This window comes from Leguminivora glycinivorella, chromosome 2, assembly GCF_023078275.1.
Source record: "Leguminivora glycinivorella isolate SPB_JAAS2020 chromosome 2, LegGlyc_1.1, whole genome shotgun sequence".
Taxonomy (NCBI): Eukaryota; Metazoa; Arthropoda; class Insecta; order Lepidoptera; family Tortricidae; genus Leguminivora; species Leguminivora glycinivorella.
In genome coordinates, this window is record NC_062972.1 from 26,892,088 (window position 1) to 26,915,006 (window position 22,919).

General features: G+C 36.8%; 1 protein-coding gene across 1 annotated transcript in view; it reads left to right on the forward strand.

The window, feature by feature from the left end:
- The window catches only part of LOC125236457, a 182,786-nt gene that overhangs the window by 32,451 nt on the left and 127,416 nt on the right, over window positions 1-22,919 (forward strand). The window contains 7 exon segments of the mRNA XM_048143271.1: window positions 337-507; window positions 801-941; window positions 3,939-4,071; window positions 4,619-4,761; window positions 6,358-6,532; window positions 8,494-8,585; window positions 17,327-18,774. Coding sequence (XP_047999228.1) covers window positions 337-507; window positions 801-941; window positions 3,939-4,071; window positions 4,619-4,761; window positions 6,358-6,532; window positions 8,494-8,585; window positions 17,327-18,774 — 2,303 coding nt within the window.

A 22,919-nucleotide genomic window follows, 5' to 3' on the forward strand; every position in this document is an offset into this window, starting at 1 on the left:
TGCTAACTCCTTAGTCACCATCTGAGGAAACCAGAAAGGATCGATAAGACCTCTTGAGCGGTAGACGCGGCACGTCGGATACAGTACAGTACTCATACAAATGACGGGACACAGGTAAGTACTTGAGAATGAGCAGGAACGGTCGAGGATAAAATACTAGTATGTGTCTGATATCATTGTAAGTTTGTCCTTCCGCTTTTACTGGCTCGTAAGCCTTATGATCTCCTCAATCGCCGAAATTTTGATTGGAAGGGATGACAAGATCGTTGAGTAGAAGGCGAGTTGCATCTACTCGTAGAGTATTCTCTTACTAAACAACCATAATTTTCTTTTCAGGTTGGAACAATAATCAAAGAGAAGGACAGCGGGTTGGGTATCTCACTAGAAGGCACCGTGAGAGTGGTGGGAGGCAAGGAGGTGCAAGCGAGACACTACATCAGGGCCATTGCTCCGAATGGTCCTGTAGCGAGATTAGGATTGTATAAAGTTGGAGACGAGTTGTTAGAGGTAATTTCTTGATCTTGTTAATTTGTTTTGTCATTTGTAACAAATTACCAGCGGTATTGAGCAGCTGTTCAGAATCTCCGGTTGGATATGACAATTAATCGTATCGTTTCTTGGTTTCTTTACTGATTAGATAAGCATGATAAGCTCTCTTAAAAAGATAAGTGAAAGATAACCGTCTAAAGAAGACCGCGACGTGGGTTATCAAATATTTAGAGGTTCGTCAGTCAGTCATTTCCACCAATAGTCTTAATTTATTTATTTCTGAATTTAATACTCAACCTTGCATATTTCAGGTGAACGATTGGCGAGTACTAGGCGCCCATCACGTGGAAGTGGTGACGCGGTTACGTGCGGTGACGTCACCGGTTGTGCTGGTGTGTGTGAGAAAGCGCGATGACGAGAGCAAAGCGAAGACCGAGGGCAGTTTTGCCAGGGTAAGTAAATCGAGTATTTTGAAGTCCAGTCAAGGCAAAGCCTTTTTAACCGACTTCAAAAAAGGAGGAGGTTCTCAATTCGACTGAATGTTACTCGATATCTCCGAGAATCGTGGGCCGATTTTCAAATTTTTTTTTTGATCGAACGGGTATAACTCCGAGATGGTCCCATTGGCACCAAGTCGGGGTCTGATGATGGGATCTTGGAGAAATCGAGGGAACTCTTCAAATGTTATAGGCACATGTAATGTTTTTCGTGTATTTTTCAAAGGTACGCCAGTATTTGCGCCTGATGGTAATAATTTTATGTGGCTGAGCTGATGATGGAAGGTCAACTCCTCAATGGTTAGGAGTTAAAGGACAATTCTTTCACTACTGTACATATATTCGGACTGATACATATAATATCGGGTGCGTCCCACGAGATATAACGTTAATATATATAATTTCATGTTACTAACGTTCAGCAGCAATAATGAACGTTAGATATAACACCAACATCAATACTTTTGTAAGAAATAACGCTGAATTGCCATAATATTAGTTTCACATAACGTTTTTAGGGTTCCGTAGTCAACTAGGAACCCTTATAGTTTCGCCATGTCTGTCTGTCCGTCCGTCCGTCCGTCCGTCCGTCCGTCCGTCCGTCCGTCCGTCCGTCCGTCCGTCCGTCCGTCCGCGGATAATCTCAGTAACCGTTAGCACTAGAAAGCTGAAATTTGGTACCAATATGTATATCAATCACGCCAACAAAGTGCAAAAATAAAAAATGGAAAAAAATGTTTTATTAGGGTACCCCCCCTACATGTAAAGTGGGGGCTGATATTTTTTTTCATTCCAACCCCAACGTGTGATATATTGTTGGATAGGTATTAAAAAATTAATAAGGGTTTACTAAGATCGCTTTTTGATAATATTAATATTTTCGTAAATAATCGCTCCTAAAGGAAAAAAATGTGCGTCCCCCCCCTCTAACTTTTGAACCATATGTTTAAAAAATATGAAAAAAATGACAAAAGTAGAACTTTATAAATACTTTCTAGGAAAATTGTTTTGAACTTGATAGGTTCAGTAGTTTTTGAGAAAAATACAGAAAACTACGGAACCCTACACTGAGCGTGGCCCGACACGCTCTTGGCCGGTTTTTAGTATAACGTTTACGTTACTTAATTTCAGTTTATATACCATACACAACGGATACCGTTCACCATGCATAACATTTCTTAATATAATATTTAAATTAGCTAATTTCAGTTTATATACCATACACTAAGTATACCGTCCACCATAAATAACATTACTTAATATAACGATTATATATTAGCTTAATATCAGTTTATACACCATACCGTTCTCCATTTATAACATTTAACTGTTGCTAAGAAAGTAGGTTTAGGTTAGGTTAGAACTGCGACCCCCACACAAAACTGTTACTAAGAAAGTAGGTTTAGGTTAGGTTAGAACTGCGACCCCCATACAAAACTGTTGCTAAGAAAGTAGGTTTAGGTTAGGTTAGAACTGCGACCCCCACATAAAACTGTTGCTAAGAAAGTAGGTTTAGGTTAGGTTAGAACTGCGACCCCCATACAAAACTGTTGCTAAGAGAGTAGGTTTAGGTTAGGTTAGAACTGCGACCCCCACACAAAACTGTTGCTAAGAAAGTAGGTTTAGGTTAGGTTAGAACTGCGACCCCCACACAAAACTGTTGCTAAGAAAGTGGGTTAAGTTAGGTTATTATGCATTTAAATTCTTACACACAGAATGAACATTACGCCTTTTGATGTTAGATTAATTGAAAAATATATGTTATTAATATTGGGTATCCCAAACGTTATAAACATAGATCTTAGATATTATGAACATTACACCTTTTGATGTTAGAATAATTGATTAATATATGTTATAAACATTAGGTATCCCTAACGTTATATACGTTAATTTTTATATACACTGATATTATAGAGAATAAACATTATCCACTTCGAAATTAGATTATTTGCTATTATCGATTTTGAGCATTATAACCAGTGAACGTTATGCTGAACAAGCTTATACAAAGTGAGCGTATATTTTATAAGTAATATACGATACGTTCTTATATCTCGTATTACTTATCAATTCTATATCAATTCTCGTATTAATATCACTAGGAACCACTAAAAATCAACAAATAAATTAACTTTTTCACAAAAAATAAAACCGCCTTCAAAAAAAGCGTGTTACAAAACACGGAGAAACTAAAAAGCCAAAAATAATAAACCTTCGAATTCAGATTTCTTATCGGATTGCAATAATCTAAACATCCAAATTATAAACAAATCAATTATTTTTGGAGTCGGGGCCAGCCTGCGTATGGTTGGGTGGGGCAAACAGGAAATAGCAAGGCGACGAACAGGTCTGGTAGAGTTCATGGGTGCCACTTAGTCACTTTTTTGCACACGCGGGTAGATCGTCGTCGCCACTGTTATGTATCGGGACGGGATGAGTGAAACGATTGCTGCTCGGATACGCACTGGCGTTTATTCGCGATGACACCTTATTTTAACCTATACTAGTACATGCATACGTAACACTGCTAGTAATCCCTAGGATTAGCGTAGGCACCTTCCAACCCAGACTAGCCCACTTTCTTTCATATTTTTCTTTAGCGAAAAGCGACTGAGAGATATCTTTTTATTCGAGCCGGGATTTGAAGCCACGAATCCGGATGATAGTCATTCGCTCTTACCACCACCAGGCCACAAGTGCGTAGGCGTTGCTGCCTATTCCATTTATCAAATCTAAGTAAATGACAAAACGTTAGTAGGTATACCGTCATATCCCCAATCGTCCTGTGCAAGTATGCCTCATATATTATTTAACCCTTAAATGCATAGTGATGTATATATGCATCATGCATTTTTGACTCTCTTGACAGCTTGCAAAGTTTATTTTGAATAAATCTTTCTCAAGGTCATGCATTTAAGGGTTAAAACAAAAATATTTTAATGGTTTCAGAGTAAAATCCTCGGCGGCAGTCTTCAAGACCTGTTGACGCCTCCGCAGCGACTCATCAAAGCAAAATCGGAGAGCTCGGTCGCCTCCTTATGTAGCACCAACACTGTCATGTCCACGGGGCACGATCATGACGGTAAGGCCAGCTGACATAGTGCAAATAACTCGAAACTTTTGACCCCCAGTGATGCTTTCGGACTGACGTTAGCAGCTACAGCCTGAAAACAATCTACAATCCCTTCGTACCAACAAGGTTATGAAGACGCGTCAGAAATGTGTCATAACGGATTTTTATCCCTTATTCAGACCCTAGCTGTTTTCATTTATTTACCATAGGTACTCGTGTCATTATTCGTCACTTTCTATAAATTGATAATTTGTTGTGCTTGAGTTAGAGTTGGTCACCCATTGTGATCCTAAGCTGTATACGTTGCTTACTCTTCGATGCTTAATTACAAACGTTTCGTAATTAATCTAACCTAGGACCATACCTCTAGATCGTTTTAGGGCCAGTTGCATCAACCACATTTGACAGACACATCATCGTCTTCGAACTTCCCATACAATCAAATTTAACGAACGATTTAACGGTGACAGACGGTTTGATGCAGCTGGCCCTCAATGATTTCAGTCGTGTGCAGTAGCATTGTAACGTTGTAACTACTTTTTTGTTTTCATTCTAGAGTTCTGCACAGAAGAACTGGACCGTAACCGCTCCCGATCACTAGAGCCGCTGAGTGGTCTAGCGATGTGGAGCGATCGAGTGGAGTATATCCAGCTGCAGAAGGAAGAACGGGGGTTAGGCTTCTCAATACTTGACTATTTGGTGAGTTCTTCTGATAAGAGTATATTATATTTATTTATTTATTTATTTAAACTTTATTGCACAAATTATCAATAAAAAGTACAAATGGCGGACTTAACGCCTTAAGGCATTCTCTACCAGTCAACCATTGGGCAAAACAGAAATAGTTAGTTTGGTGCACAAGATTATAAAGCCAGTATGAGATTGTAACGATTAAATACAAGTCGATACCTACTATTATAAAATAAACATACACAAATACAATAAGTAAACCTACATATATATTAGAATAATACATATATATGAATAAAATACACATATACATAAATGAATAAATGTACCTAGTGCGAGACATCAAGTAGACTTTAATCTCGAATGTTTGCAAATAAGTGCTTACGCAACTTGCTTTTAAAAGAGAGTTTACTCTGAGCTTGCCTGATAGGCAGAGGGAGGGCATTCCATAGACGAATTGCCTGACAGCTAAACGAGTTGGACAAGAATCCAGTGCGATGAGGGAGGACAGCCAGTTTCAGCGTACGAGAAGCACGGAGCACACAACCCGGCCGAGCCGCTACGAACTGAAAATTGGACCTGAGATAATTGGGCGCAGCTGGGTCAAATAGGATCGAATAAAGAGCACACAAGATTCGCAATGACCTACGTTCACGAATTGGGAGCGAATTAAGTTTACGGCGAAAAGCGGAGACATGGTCATATTTGCGAAGATTAAAAACGAATCTTATACAGTTATTGAGGAGACGATCAAGCTTGGACAACGAGGCTTGTGTAATGTTGGTGCAACATACATCAGCGTAATCAATAATTGGCAGTATCAGCGACTGTACGAGAAGCGTTTTAGTGCTGACCGGTAAAAAGTATTTGTGTCGGTAAAGCGCCCGTAATGTGTTTGTCACCTTCCTACTGATGTCTATCACAAGAGGCTCCCATGTCAAACCACTGTCAATAATGAGACCGAGATTTTTAACCTGTGCTGACAGGGGGATCACCGTGTTCTCGAAGAGGATCGGTGAAATATGAGCCAGATCTGTTGACGCAAGCAAGCGGGGGCTTCCCAAAACAGTCGCTTGGCATTTAGTGGGGTTAACGACAATTCCGAAATCACATTATATCAGATAGATAGGAATTATCGCAGTCAAGAAGTTATTCCTCAGTTCAGATGGCATTAATTTTCTGAAAAAAAAAAACGCCCAGTTATGGACTGCGAACTATGAAGTTCTCAAAAAGTTTGTACAAAAATTAAGGAAAAAGTTAATTTTTTTTGCTGATGTGGATTAAAACTGCTGAGGAGATAAAAATATAAGATGGTGGAAGAGTTCCGAAAAAGTCCTCGGAGCGTTCCCTATTACAAAATATATGCTTTCTCTTCTTCTTCGGTTCCTCATGGCTGAAGGCCGCGACCACATGGTCGTTATTTTGAGCACTAAAGCTCTCACGCGTCAAGTCGACCTAAATTCGCCTGTGTCAATCCCTGGCAGTCGACAACTCAAGCAGGTCTTATTTGCACAAGGTCCAAAGGTAGAAGCTTGTAACTATTAAGATGCCACTGCCCTTATGCTCTTGAACATACCTAGTATTAATTCTTTATTTTTTTCCCAGGACCCGTCTGAGCCCGGTAGTTCCGTGATCGTGGTGCGGTCAGTGGTGGCAGGCGGCGCGGCGGCGGCTGACGGGCGGTTGGCGCCGGGCGACCGCTTGGTGTCCGTCAATGCGCAGGATGTCTCGCGTGCCCCGCTTGCGGTTGCTGTGCAGGCTATCAAGAGTGCGCCCAAGGGTACGTCACCATTACTCTACTAGAACAGTATTGGACTTACCATCAGACCAAAGATTGCGTTGCTGTATCCTAGGGCCCGTCCAATCCCCGAAGGTCCTTGATCGTGGTGCGTTTAATAGTAGATGGTTTTTAAGTACCTACCTATGTAGACATGTAACAACCTGTTAAAACTAAGTACTGTTATGGAATTAATATTATCAAACATCTTAAAAATATAAGCACCTAACGAGTTTCTTTGAGAGAGCTATCTCGATGCTCATAATATTTACTCATCCATATATTATTATCAAATACAACATAATGCCTATTTATGTAACTCGATAATGAGTATGTTTACGGACTTTATTGTATTTGTCTACATGGTTGTATGGTTGTATACATCGTGTTGTTTTGGATTTCTGTTAATTTTAGTAAGTTTAAGAGAGAGAGAGAGCGAGAGAGAGAGAGAGAGAGAGAGATTCTTCAGGTTAATTAAAGTTTTTGAGACTGAGAAACTGGTATCTTACGGTTATTGAGTTACTTATTTTAAAAGTTCTTAATATTCTTTATTTTGACATGTGCTGTCAGATTTTTTTTAATTTAACAAAATTTAATATACCTAGGTACCTGATAGTTTCTGTTAATGAGCCTAACGACGTGTTGAAAAAAAAACACGGTGTATGTTTTTATAATCACATGTTTTATCTAAACTTGGAATTAAATAAGTATTTATACCAGTTAAAAGGAATTAATACTCAATAAAATATTTTATTCAAGTTTTGGGTATTTTAATTGTTTTTTTTTTATGTCCCAACATCGCAATACTTTTCTAGACAATTTAAAATTGTACATAATTGTATTTAACTATTATCTGATTTTGAACCTTAAAAAAATATTTGCGACGTAAAGTAACAATGAATGTAATAGTTATTTAATCGAACACATATGAATGTACCTATAGCAAATTTTTTTTTAAATAAACAACAAATTGTACATAGAACATTTTTACAATGAAGATGAAAAACACATATGAATGTACCTATTTTAATAATAAATCCAATATCATGTAAATTAGCTAAGACAGTATCAACAATTCAACACTATCAACACCTTCGGAACTCAAGCAAAATCATCAACGTAACGTAAATACATACCAATTTTATTATCAAAATTCAAATAAAAATAATAAAGAATAGAGTTTATACAAGTAAATAGATAAACTGATCAAATAACAGTTTTTATACATTATAACTTTGTTACTATACCTATGTTTTTTTTGCATCTACTCAAATAAGGAAACTATATTTATATACTTAATTCAATGACATTCGTGTTAGTTTATACGTATCCTTATTCCTTTATAGACGTGTTTAATGTACAAAATGTGTTTTTGTGATGTGTAATCAGGGGAAAAAAGTGTTTCTATAAACCTAGAGGTGGTTTTCCATATTGATGTACTTTTTCTCAAACATGCAATGAAATATTGTCTTTACGTTCCTTAAAATGGGCTGGGAAGTATCGCTTTTTGGGCGCAACAACTCGAGAGGACTGTAAAGGGATTTCATATTTTTTTAGGCCTAGGCCTGCAAAGTAACTTTTTTTTATAAAATATTGTCCTTTAGAGCATTTTATTTTTATTTCATTGTATGTTTGAGAAAAGCACTATACATGCCTCGGCGTGAAAACGGATTCCCGGCCTCGTATCCCTATCCGGCCTCGCTCGCACGCTCGCTCGGCCGTATATACCCACTTGGCCGGAAATCCTCATTTTCCCGGCCTCTGATGTAATGTACTATTGTTGTTCATGTCAGGTCAAAACTTCAAAGAGCCACTTACTGAAAACTCGTGCTGCCAAAAGGGGATTTGTAACGTGCCGATTAACACTTCCTTTTGTTGTGTTTTAATTTATCGCCACATTTTTATCATGCCTTGATTGACTTGACAATGATTTTGATTTTCCTGACAGATTATGTTTGCTTCAGGAATCGTGACGATCGGCGTAGCGAAACCTCTGCCCTGCAGCACAGTGGTGGGCGGTCAGAAGGCGAATGGACACAGTATGCAAGGGAGCCAGGTTAGTACCATTCCTCTATCTTTGTTGACTGAAAATTTTATTGTGATCGACTCTTGTGTCAAATTTTATGGTGGTCCCGCTGGCAGCTCTTTGAAGTTTTTCTTTGATGGGAAGGAAGTATTGGGATTAGAAGTTAGAAAATATATTCCCATTACTTACCATAATGTTTTTGTCAAATACACGTGACAGTTTAAACTTAAAAAAACTGTCATAGAGGCCATTATTCGACACGAGGTGTATAGTAATGCAAACCTGATTGCAACGGAGTTAGATTAAAATTGTTGGGAAACTTGGAAGTTCTCTTGCAAGCTTTTGATAGTTACCTACTATTACTTGTTTTCGGTATGTTTTTCGGAATAAACAACTTTTTCCTTTGCAAAGCAAAAAAAAAACGTTTCTAAGATTTATACGCGTTTTTGTAGTCATTGTCGTAGGATGTCACTTGTTCAATGAATTTAATAAATAAACCAGTAAAAAAGTCCAAAAACGATATTTTTCTTAGCTGCATGTTTTCCCCTATTTTCATTTATAGAAACGTTTGCAAATAAATATGTTCACTTTTAAGAATCTTGCGGATGTAGCAATATTTAATATTAATATTGTAATATATATTTGCAGTTTAAGTTGTTAAAAAGCTTGCAAAGGATCTAAAGATATAAAATCAGGAATAGGGTCACAAATAAATTGTTATTTACCGAATTAAAGAAATCAATTATGAACTATTTTTTTTGCGAAATTTTGTTTAAGTGACTGTGATATATTGTACACTGATGGGAAAGTAAAAAGTAAGTTATTTTACATATTAAGCTTTTTCTTTATTAATGCTTAGAGCAGTATTTATTTACCTAATACAAATAGCATGCGATTTTTAATAATTATATTTTATATCAATACTTGTACAGTAAAGGGAATATTACCGCTCTAAGATTTAAATAATAAGTTATTGTTTTAAAAATTGTTGAAAAATGGTTTAGTAAAAATAATTCCCTTTAGTGTACAATACATTATTAGATAACTGCCTGACTTTCTTAGACACAATTTTGATATAGAGTTTGTTCGGATGATGTAGAGTCGTGAAAATGTGTGGGGTCCAATGCATTCCAGGACTCTTTACATTTCGAACAGATTCTAGCAATTATTTATGATTAGGTTAAAAGATACGAGTAGTTTAAGTTGTTTTATACCAACAATAAATTCTTCACATTTTTAACTTTATTTTTTCTACCTAAAAATCTGTTTTAATATATAAATAACATTTCTATTTTGCTTCGTGTACGCTTTTTTGAAAATATATTTGCACAAAAAAATACTATACGTTCGTAATATTTTTTTTTTACAGAAACTGGAATACTTCACAAAGATCCTGCGCCTGATCATGTCACTCCACCGCGACATAATGGAGCTCCAGCTTCAAGCGCACCACGCCCCGCTGTCCAACTTGCACCCGTCTCCCCCTCCACCGCCGCCCCCCTTCCGCGTGCCCCCCAAAATCAACGCGGAGATATCCATGAAATGACACGAGGACAAACTGAAATACACTGTCACTGTGGAGATACCTGGCAGTTATGACGACTCAAAAATTTAGCCCTTGATTGGATCAAAAAGTCAAGCAAAGCTTAAGTTTATTGTCATGTTCAGTGGCCTGCTCCTCATTGCCTGTTCAACAAGGAAATAATGACGCTGAGTAACAGTGTTACTTATCAACCCAGAAGTTTCGCGAAAAAAGATTCAAAAACGTTTTTTTCTAATAGGTAAATTTAATGTTTTTCCTACTCAGAGTCACGAGCCCTTTCGATCCTAGTACGTAAAAAAGCGTCCCAAATTAAATTTTTCTACTTCGTTACCATTTTTCAAACACTTTGTACAGTGGTTACAAAGTGGAAAATTTTGGGACCATTCTTTTCTCTCTTGTTTTTTGTCCTAGATCGAAAGGGCTCATGATCCCGAGTAGGAAAAACAAAGAAATTACCTACTTTAGAAAAAATATTTTTTGTGATTGTTCTCGCGAAAATGCCCAGAAATAGGCACAGAATTGTCAGTGTCAATCTCCAGGTGGTGAAATAGCCTATATAAGGAGAGCGGAATAATGACAAACTGAAATGAAACTATCACTGTGGCAATACCTGTCAGTTATGATGACGCGAAGTCAGCTTTTAATATGTCCAGCGTTGGGGAGAGCGGGGCTAAAATGGACCTAAGGTTAAGTAGTTAACATAGTCGATAGAAAATTATGACCTGCTTAAGAAATACGTAGCTCCTGAAAAAAATAAATGAAGACTTATCTGCTTGTGGGATTGCTATGAATATTTGCCAAGGAATGTAGTGTAAAATGTGGAAGTTGTTGATTAAATTTTGTTAAATTTTAAGAACCTCGGATCTTTTTTGATCCCGCTAAGTTAGTCTAACACATACAATATAAACTGCCCCAATTTTAAATTAGCGTATGTGTAGTTTTTAGTTATATATTTTCAAATGTGATCTGTTGTTGGCCAGCTTGAACTATTTTATTCTTCTTTTTAGGTAATCATACACTTTTGAATAATTTTTTTGAATCTAAAATCATTATTGAACCTTTTTTGATAACACATTTCTCAACAGCATTGTACAATATATATTTAAATAAGGGCTGAAGGGCTAACATAGGTTTGGTAAGAAAATTAAAGTTGCCATAAATTATTTTGGCGGTATAGACTAACCCCCTTATTCATAAACGTGCACTAAAGATATCAAGCCGATAAAGTTAGTTTGTCCCTTTCTATCACTACAATCGTCGGAAAGGGACAAACGAACTTTTTCGGCTTGATAACATTAGTGTAGGTACGTTAATTTATGAATAAGGGGCTAAAAATCATAAAAAGTAGAGGAATAATAAGACTTAATTAATGAAATAAATAGATAGAAATAGAAATATAATTATAAAAAAGTAATTCGTCGATGCGAATAAAAATATCGCTTTTGTTACTCCGTATTTTGTATTTCGATTGGGGTTTTAATTAAATTAATAAAATTGTTCCTATAAGTATCTTAATTCAGTAGATCAGTTTTTTTTATTATTATGAACAGTCAACCAGTGGTCATAAACCCATTGGTTTCAAGTTATTTCTTTAATGCATTTTCCATAATGCTTTTGTCTCTTTTAGGAGTTTAAGGACAATGTTTTTCGGACTGATACATATAATATCACTAGTAAAAATCAACTGAAATAGAAATAGTTCAATATAATATAAGTAAATAATATCACTAGGAACCACTAAAAATCAACAAATAAATAAACTTTTTAACAAAAAATAAAACCGCCTTCAAAAATAAGTAGGTAAGGCTAAAGTAGATCCGTGTTAGATTATTCCGTCAATTGAGATGTGATAGATTTTGTTGAGGTTTATTATTTTTGGCTTTTTTCAAGTTATTTCTTTAATGCATTTTCCATAATGCTTTTGTCTCTTTTGGACAATGTTTTTTATATTGAAATAGAAATAGTTCAATATAATATAAGTAAAGAATTATTCCGTCAATTGAGATGTGATAAAATAAAATAAGAGAGAGATTATGGTTGTAAGATTGTTTGGAATTGAGGTGCGATGATTTCATGTAAATACGTACGTTTTTTAATTGGCCTATTTATTATGGAAAACTGTTCTCTAATATGTTGCATACTAAGAATTGCCAAAAAAAAACAAAAAAATTGGCTAATGTTAAACAATAATACGTCAACATGCACTTGTGTGATAATCTAGACTCGACTCACGACAGTTATTCTTTTCATTGTAATTTTTGACGTCATAATTATATGTACCTACTTTTATAGATTTGAAGAATCCAAATGATATGAATATTAATATTAACCAGTGATTTGGGAACGTTATAGGTAATATATAATATATAATTATGTATCAAAAATAAAATTATAATGTGATATCTATAATATACATGTATTTCTTTTTATATAAAATAATATGTGGTGTAGTTAAATAATTGTTGTTCGTGATAGCTTCGGAAAATGAGAATGTATTATGTCAATTTGCTATCTGATATTTAAGTCGCAATTTCAGTTTCTGCATGTAGGTAATAGGGTAAATTGCCAGTTACTAGCCAATGTCCAATACCTGGCCATTCTAGACTAAGAATGAGTTCTCTTTACCTATAAACAAGAGTTACATACATTTCTATTACTGGCCTCTCAGTAACTGACCTAGTTACGCTAAAATGTATCCAAATTACCATTTTACAGTTCATTTTTAGTAATGTAGCCAATTATTGGAGGGGCCAGCTGCTGGCAATTTACCCTACAATATACCTTATATTGATAGTCAAAGATAAAAATAATATACAGTCGAGTTGACAAGTGTACTTAAGTTCATTTTTTCAATACGATGAAAAGATGTATTACACATTTATGAACTTGACTGTACAATATCACAGTCAATAAACCGTTGCCAGGAGACAAAATATCCTTTGATCAGAATACACTAATACCGGTATATTTTTTAATTATTGTGAAAACTATTGTAGGGTAAAATGAAATTATACTATTTAAATGAATTTGGTCAATGATGTGGAATTCCTTACAGGATACGATTGGACATATCATAGATGTAATAAAGTTATTTTGCAGTCAGCTAGTATGAGATTTATTCTATAAGTCGACTACAATTAAGGTTTTCAATTAGGCAGGCCGTACGCTTTTCCACAACCGGTGTGATATGATATAAATAAATAAATATTATAGGACAGTCTTACACAGATTGACTGAGTCCCACGGTAAGCTCAAGAAGGCTTGTGTTGTGGATACTCAGACCACGATATCGCCACGACTTATGGAACCGCTATAACAGCTAATCTCAAGATTTGGCGTAGGCAATAGTTTTAGGAAAGCGACTCAGACAACGATAATATTAAGAGTCAATATTACAATAAGATATATTATGTAGGTTACATTTAAATAAAATTACAATTCGAATAGAATATTTTGAGAATCGAACAAATGTTTGGCTGACGTACCCGGTGGAGCTCTAGCGAGAATTCGTAGCGCGCGCTTTTGTAACACAAAGACTCGATGCCACTCAGCTGCTGTGCCCCATAGTTCCAGGCCGTAGCACATTTTAGAGTGGAAGAGTGAAAAGTATGTTGAGCGTAATTCTTTGTACGGTAAGACATTGGCAAGTTTTCCTATAGCAAAACATGAGCCGGAAAGTTTCTTACAAAGATTGTCAATGTGTTTGTCCCATTTCAGGGCTGAGTCCAGAGTTAGTCCAAGGAATTTTGTATGGTGAATTTGTTCTATTTGATGTGTGTCGTCAACATGGATTGATAAAGGCCTAGGAGGTCTTTCACCTAAGTTTATGTGCATTACTTGCGTTTTTTCAAGGTTAAGGACTAAGCCATTTTGGGTGAACCAGTATTGCATTCTCCTAATGTCTTCAGCTATGAGCACTTCTAGGTTTTGAATAGTGGGTGCTGTCAAAATGTCGCATGAGTCATCAGCAAATAGGTACATGTCGCCTAGTACGTTGGCCGGTAGGTCATTGACTTGTAATAGGAAGCACAGGTTGGCTAGCGACGAACCTTGAGGCACCCCAATGTCGACCCCCCCCGAACTCCGACTGTACCTGGCCGCCGTTCAAGGTTACCACCTGTTTTCGCTGTTTTAGGAATTCCATCATTATTCTATGTGCTGGACCGCGAATTCCAGCATGGTGGAGTTTGCCTGCTAAGACGTCGTGATTACATAAATCGAAAGCGCGCGTCATGTCGCATAATAAAATTGCGACGTGTGATGACTTTTCTTTCGATATCATTATTTTATTTATTGTTTCGCGGATTACGGTGATGCAAGATCTGTTTTTTCTGTACGCGTATTGTTTGTCGCTAATTATATAAAAGCGTTCGAAAAAAGGAAAATCGTTGACATAAACAGTATTCGAAAACTTTTCCGATTGCCGGAATGATACTTATTGGTCTGTAATTTTTTATGTCATCAACTTGTCCTCTTCCTTTGTGGATTGGTACTACTTTGACTTTTTTCAAGACTTGTGGATAAGTTCCATTTTTTATCAAGACGTTGAAGATGTACATTAATTGTTGTAATATAAATGGCAACGCGATTTTTAAAAGTTTTGTGGAGATATTGTAGATGTCGAGAGTATTTTTACAGGCTATTTTCTTTGTCACAACGTCATGTAATTCTTTCTCAGTAACAGGTTGTAGGTAAATTGAGACAGTGCTAGGACTCGCTGTATGCAATAACAAACGATTTGTTTCGGTTGGATTTGCGGTAGGCGCGTGAACGGCGGTGGCAGCAGATAGAAAAAATGTGTTTACGTCGTTTGCTCACCGGTCTAAACTCTCATAGTATGCGCCATCGCTGTCGCGTAATGCGCTCAAACTGCATTGATGTTTTGATGAAGCGCGGCCCGTGCATTGATTTACTATTTGCCAAAGTGTTTTTTGTTGGTTGATACTATTTTTTAAAGTGTTGGAATAGTACGATTGTTGCGCATGTCTCATAGTTTCTTCTAGTTGTAAGGATAATGATAGTATCATAAAAATGTAGTGTTTATCTTTTGTGGCTGGGCCGTTTAGCTGTAATAGATCGTTAAGTAGTTGTTTTTTCATAATTATATCATTCGTTAACCACGGGCAGAGATTACTGCGAGTGAGTGATTGACTTTTAAGTGGGAAACAAGTGTTTGATTTGCTATTTAATATGTCTATTATGTGTGAAAGGAGTGCCATTGGATCACCAATGTGTTTATTTGATACGCTAACCCAGTCTACGGAGGCGATGGCGTGTTTAAAGGAAATTAAACTCTGATCGGAGAAGTTACGAGTGAGTGTGTTTACTGTACGGTCAACTGTGAGTTTTATTGTAATTTTTTGTGCATAGTGATCTGATAAATGTGTTTTAACTACTGATGTTTTTATGTCTTCTAATGTGACTAGGTAGTTAGTGTAAATGTGGTCTAGGCAAGTACTTGATGTACCTATTTGGCGAGTGGGGAAAGTAACTACTTGTGTGAAACTGAACGATCCAACTAAGTCGTCTAGTGTGCGTTTCTGTTTGGAGTCTGTGAGATAATCAATGTTAAAATCACCTAGTATCACACATTTTCTATTCTCAATAGCTAGTTTTTCTAACAAGTTCTCGAGGCAAGTGATAAAATGTTCAAGATTACTTAGGTTTGAGTGATATATGCAAATTACAATCATGTTCGACTTTAAGATATCTATACAAGAGATTTCACAGACATGTTCTACTGACAGATTGCAGATATCTATGCGTTCTTTGAAAGTTATATCGTTCTTTATGTAGATAGCCGAGCCGCCGTGGTCCATTGTAGTCCTGCAGAAACTGGAGGCTAGTTGGTAACTTGGAAAGTTAATTACTGATATTTCTTGTGATTTAAGCCAGTGCTCAGTTAGGCAAAGTATGTCGCATTGTAGTTCATTGATAAGTAGGAGCTCAAGCTGTTGTGTTATATCCATACTAATATTATTAATGGGAAAGTGTGTGTGTCTGTTTGTTTGTCCGTTGTGTTTTTCACGGCAAAACGGAACGACGAATTGACGTGATTTTTTATATGGAGATAGTTGAAGGAATTAGAGAGTGACTTAGGGTACTTTTTGTCCCTATTTAACCCCCCACCTGCCTAAAATGGGGGGTGGACGTTTGTATGGAGCATTCCGTAATTTTCGCGAATTTAACGCGAGTCAAGCCGTGGGCAAAAGCTAGTATAATATAAAAATACTTATATACCTACATAGAAAACATCCATGACTCAGGAAAAAATCTTGGATTATCCCACCACTTTTCAGAGAATGGCCGAAATGTGCTACGATTGTAAATCGCTGGTTTCTTATTTACTAACATTTACAACATCACAAAGTTCGTAAATCTCTTTGATCTTGACATAGATGCCTATTTATACGTAACAATAGCGTTGTTTTCCGTTTATTTGCGATTGCGGGACGTAAACGTGGATCAACATTACGCGACGAAAATAGTACACTGTTGTACTGTTGCTGAATTTGAGTCACGCAAAACTGTTTCTGTGCGGAGTTATTGAATTTATACCTCTTTTAAAGGCTTGTAAGCCTAGTTAGTGATCATGAAAACCTGGATCTTGGATTCAAAACTCCGTAAGAACATTTTGTATGCTTGTCCTCTTTTTTATGCTCCAAGTTACGGACTTATGCAGGGGCGTTCTAAAGCTATGAGATATTTACCTATCTACTGGGGTGTTCTTTAGGAAAATGTTATTAAAATAACATATAAATAAATATCATACTAACTGACTGCCAAAACTAAATGTTCTAGCTGTACTAAGAGTTAGCTTAGGCGTTGATGTCAAAGGACTATAGGCTTTAAAGGAAACGAATTGTTGTGAACTGTAATAATAGATATATTGATGTTGCTTCAGGCGCTATGTGTTGATCGTTTATATATGCTTTATCATGTGTGTTGTAATAAACGTTGGAAAATCTTTGCTGTTTTATTTCCCACCCTAATTTTCTCTTACATTTCAGACACAGCTTCATATTAAAAAAAATACCCAAGTATCTTTAAATTTTTCAATAACCGATAATTGCAAGAACCGGTAACGATTTATTATTTGCTGCTAGACATTGTCGCCATATTTAATTATGTTATAAATAACATTATAGTTTTCTTACCCATAATTGAAGTAATCTTGTTGTACCTAATCAACATCATTTCTATATTATTATTGATTATTTTTTTACAGGAATGCATAAACTCGTTAGCGTCAGACGACCACACCGGGATGGATTCCTTCCATGAATGCCTGCAGGAATATGGGGAAGGCCTAGAAGTCGTCCAAATATGCCTCGAACCCGAGGACACGTCTATTAAGGACGAGGAACTATCAGCCTTGTGTGATCTCAGCTTCGACGATTGTATCAAGCGAGATGACACTTTGAACGAAAACGTTAAAAATGTATCCGACAAAGTTAACGGTGTAACTGAGTTAAAAGCATCAAAATCTGATGATTCGTTAGATGACCCCGATGACGACATGACAATAAGAGAGGATGATGTCTTAATTACGCCACGAGAACTCCCCGACATCAGAACGAAATTTGTTGATGACAAACAATCGGAGCGAACTTTGTCTAAACAACAAAGTAAAGATATATCAACATCAGATGAAATGGTTTTTGCAGTGACACCGACAGGCTTAGAAAGAATAAGTTTTGAAAAGTATTGGAAAGAATGTGACACAAAAACTACGTTAGAAAAAGTGAAAAGTGATGAAAGTTGGAAAGAGTGCTTAAATTCACCTACAGAAGAAAGTTCAAGTTTTTACGACGCTACCACTAGAATTTCCGTCCAAGAAGATGGACAGTCCCTATTGTACATAGATCATGAAATTGATGGCTATGAAACGTGCATCGATGACGATTCTTCGTCCGTTAAGTGTACAGAAAAGAACGGTCATAAAATTAACGGCGATCGGGAGATCAAAGCGGAAGATAAACACGATAGAACAGATGCGAGAAACAAAGACAAAGACGTCGATGCCAAAAATATAGAGCAGAACACTCCCATTATCTTAGACGAAGTGTCGTACAATCCGTGCATCCAGGAGCACATAATAAAACAAATGAAATCCTTAAGAATCGAACCCTTAAATATTAATATAAGTCATAAGAAGAAAAAGAAAAGTCCGACGAAACATAAACCGTCCAAAACCGTGCAGTGCGTCGAATACTACAACGATCAAGCTGAATGTTTAGAAGAAATAAGACGAAAAAGGATAAAGGAAGAGGAGACCATTCATAAAGCTGAGCAGAAGAAGATTCTAGATTCTAACAAAGCTGTTATGGAGAAAAAGCTTCATTTAAAAAAGCAAGAGCCTAGTGAAGAGTCGACAGATTTGGAAACAGGTTACGTTCCGGGATGCCATAAGTGTTTTTTAGAGAACTATGCCTACGCTATTACGAAAGCGTATATAGCGGAGGCGCATGCGTGCAAGTTTTGTGAAGTGATTCGTGAGATCCTGGATGTCCCGAAGGATGTTCCGGATCGGAGAATGTCTGCGCCCGCTTTCGTCAGCCTGGATAGCCCGGGGTCGACGACGGAGGAGGAGGAACTTTTGATGGTGCCAATTGTGAAGGACAGGAGAAAGTCTGCCGGTCCTTTAAAGTTTCTTGTGCCTTCGAGGAGAACCAGGTATGGTAATCTAGGTTCTTAAATAATTGTGTCAATCGTTTTGATTCTCTGCGAAGCTCCTCTGCAACAGTCTTTAAACCGATTGCCGATACTTACATATTTAAAAGGAATTCTCGTTCCAAATAATCTGGTAAATATTTTACGATTCAAGAAAGGATTAGATTTTGCGTAAAAGGGACTGTATTATGTAGGGTATTTTTACACTTTGACCGCCAAAGTCGTTTTCCTAACTGACATCTGTGTATTTCGGTGGATGCTGCGTTATACAGGCTGATTTTTTAATCGTGAATCGTGGCTTTATTTTCCGATACTGCTGCTAAAAAGAACACGATGCACTTGTCCTCATCGAAAATAATGAATTACTTAATTAATTATCACTTAAAATAATATATGATAAAAATTATGTGATAAAAATTCGTGAATTACTTGTCCTTTACGAATTAAGAGCGCTTTCAAAAAATCTGCTTGCTCGCATTTCGACGCCGGCGGCGCTGGCGTGCGCCTGTGTGCAGACGCACACTATAACCAGAAGCATAACGATTGTAGCCTGCGGTACAGACATAGCGTGCGATCCTCTTCGAACCAACCCTACGTGCGGCTAGAGCGAAAGGGATAGCATTCATGGTCGGTACCGCCACGCCATCAGTAGCGTTGCGGACTAACCATTATTGATACTTGCGTAAAAACACCACCATATATATTACATATTTGCATACATGATTTTGTGCATAAATACTTGACCTTTTAGTTTAATTATTAAACTTATCACAGTTTTTTTTTATTAAAACGTGTGTAGCCTTGGAAGAAATAAATTAAAAAACTTTTATAATATAATATTATTCTTTTAGTGGTTGTACACTTTTGAATTGGTCACCCATCGTTAATTCGCTTCTACTCATTTCCTCAAAGGTTGACTGGAAGAGATCCCATTAAGGGATAAGTCCGCCTACATTGTATATTACTGACTCTGTAACTGTGTCTCTTTTGTTTCCTTTATGTACAATAAAGCTTATACATACATACATACATACATACATATAATAAATTGTGTATATAATATTGTCTTCTGTCACCGCGATAGTTACTCATGAAATAAATTTATGGAATCAGATTATATCGCGTATAATGAATATAATCCGTTTTCTTAGTTTTATTTCATTTTGTATATGATATGTTTTCTAGGTTCTTTTCGGTGAAGGAAAACATCGTGAGGAAACCGGACTTATTCCAATAAGGTCTAGTTTACCCTTTGGGTTGAAAGGTCAGATGGCAGTCGCTTTCGTAAAAACTAGTGCCTACGCCAAATCTTGGGATTAGTTGTCAAAGTGGACCGCAGGCTCCCATGAGCCGTGGCAAATGCCGGGATAACGCAAGGAAGATGATGATGTTTTCTAGGTACATATATATATAATGGAACTAAGATCGGTTTTCTTTAATTTTAAGTAGTTTTTTTTTTTTATGTTTAAAATGTGTTTTTAGGGTTTTGTAGTCAACTAGGAACCCTTATAGTTTCGCCATGTCTGTCTGTCTGTCCCTCCGTCCGTCCGTCCGTCCGCGGATAATCTCAGTGACCGTTAGAACTAGAGAGCTGAAATTTGGTACCAATATGTATATCAGTCACGCCGACAAAGTGCAAAAATAAAAAGTGGAAAAAATGTTTTATTAGGGTACCCCCCCTACACGTAAAGTAGGGAGTGATTTTTTTTTTCATTTCAACCCTAACGTATGATTTATTGTTGGATAGGTATTTAAAAATGAATTACTGAAATCGTTTTTTGATAATATTAATATTTTCGGGAATAATCGCTCCTAAAGGAAAAAACAGTGTGTTCCCCCTTCCCTCTAACTTTTTAACCATATATTTAAAAAATATTTAAAAATCACAAAAGTAGAACTTTATAAACTTTCTAGGAAAACTGTTTTGAACTTAATAGGTTCTGTAGTTTTTGAAAAATATGGAAAACTACGGAAGAGCCGAGCGGCTATTTACCAACGCGGCTTTAAAAACCGGCCGAGAGCGTGTCGGGCCACGCTCAGTGTAGGCACTGAGCGTGACCCGACACGCTCTCGGCCGGTTTTTAAATATTATGTTGTTTTAATTGCATGGAGCACAGGAAGGTCCACATCTATGTATTAGTTTTTTGTAAGGAAATACAACTCTACGCTACGCCTACCTGCTTTAGTTGACTGTTGACACACTGAGACAGTGGATGCGCCAGAGTATAAAAGAGTGATTACCATCTCTTGTCAAAGATCTTGTTGAGACGTATCAAACGAACCCAAACACGAAGTGGTTTCAAGACCTGGTCGTGGAATACTCTTGACTACCTTCCAGCTTCATCATCAGATCCTGGGTACCATCTCTTGTCAAAGATCTTGTTGAGACGAATCAAACGAGCCCAAACACAGAAGAGTTTCAAGACCTGGTTGTTGAATACTCTTGACTACCTTCCGGCTTCACCATCAGATCCTGGGTACCATCTCTTGTCAAAGATCTTGTTGAGACGAACCAAACGAGCCCAAACACGGAGTGGTTTCAAGACCTGGTTGATGAATTCTCTTGACTACCTTCCAGCTTCATCATCAGATCCTGGGTACCATCTCTTGTCAAAGATCTTGTTGAGACGAACCAAACGAGCCCAAACACGAAATAGTTTCAAGACCTGGTTGATGAGAACTCATGACTACCTTCCGGCTTCATCATCAGATCCTGGGTACCATCACCTCTTGTCAAAGATCTTGTTGAGGCAAATCAAACGAGCTCAAACACGAAATGGTTTCAAGACCTGGTTGATGAGAACTCATGACTACCTTCCGGCTTCATCATCAGATCCTGGGTACCATCACCTCTTGTCAAAGATCTTGTTGAGGCGAATCAAACGAGCCCAAACACGAAATAGTTTCAAGACCTGGTTGATGAGAACTCATGACTACCATCTGACTTCATCATCAGATCCTGAGTACCATCTATTGTCAAAGATTTTGTTGAGACGAGTCAGTAACCTAAAATGATATTCAATAATAAATAATACTTACTAAAATATTAGTCAAGTTAATTAGTTACTTACCAAAGTCGTCAACCCAAGGATCAAAGTTTTCGGTCGCAGTATACATGCAACAGTACAGCCAAACACGCACACAAGTGCGGTTTTGGACACGGCGGGTGCCGCACACAATGACAAAATAACTTCGCGATCGTCGAGCCGCGTGCGGAGCGGACTAACATACGTCCTGCCTCTACAAGCTCTGCCGCGGTACTGACATCGCAAGCGCGCGTAACTGGTAATAAGGAGGCATTTTTAAAAAATCGTCAAAAATATTAAATTGCAATTAATAGAAAACTTTTGCATAAAATCTGTTTGAGTAAGCGTTGCAGATTATTTTTATATTAAAACTACTTCAAAAACACGTAAGTTTTCGAAGAAATTGACACTTATTCTGAGGTGATTTCTGAAACAAATTGGATTCATCATATCCTCATTTACTCTATTCTAAAGCCTTATAACAAAGAAGTAGTCTCAGAAGATTGTAGTACAGGATATACATAATACAAATTGACCATTTGAAGCATTCAAAACTATCCAAATTAACAATGTTTACAATGTTGACACTTGACTACGCATGCCAAAAGTGTCAACATCTACAACGCAGCCAGCCAGTATTTTACGTGGAGTTTGAATATATTTTATTTAAGTTTCGTGACATCGTCAATTGTAATGTAGGGTGTCCAAGCATTAGATATTCTAGCAAATAAATTTCTTATTCTTATTAGCAACAACATAGGACAAATTGAGAAAAAAATACAAAAAATAACAAAATATTTAATCGAGTTAATTTTTTATAGAAACAGTTGTTAATCGAGTATGGACTTCGAAGAGAATATAACGATTCACTATAAAAAAAATCACTCTGTATGTATACAAATAATAAATAGGCGTCGTGTGTAAAATTATGGTACAATGTAGGGATACAGGTAAAAGTAAATAATAATGAAACAGTTTACTTCGAAACATTGTTTCAAAAATAACCATCAAACGAACGCAAACGCTAAAGATTTCTTGAAACACGTGCCGGCAAGCCTAATGCGATGAAACCTTATTTTGAGGCCGGCCTTATAAGATCTCTTTACTCATCTACAAACAAAT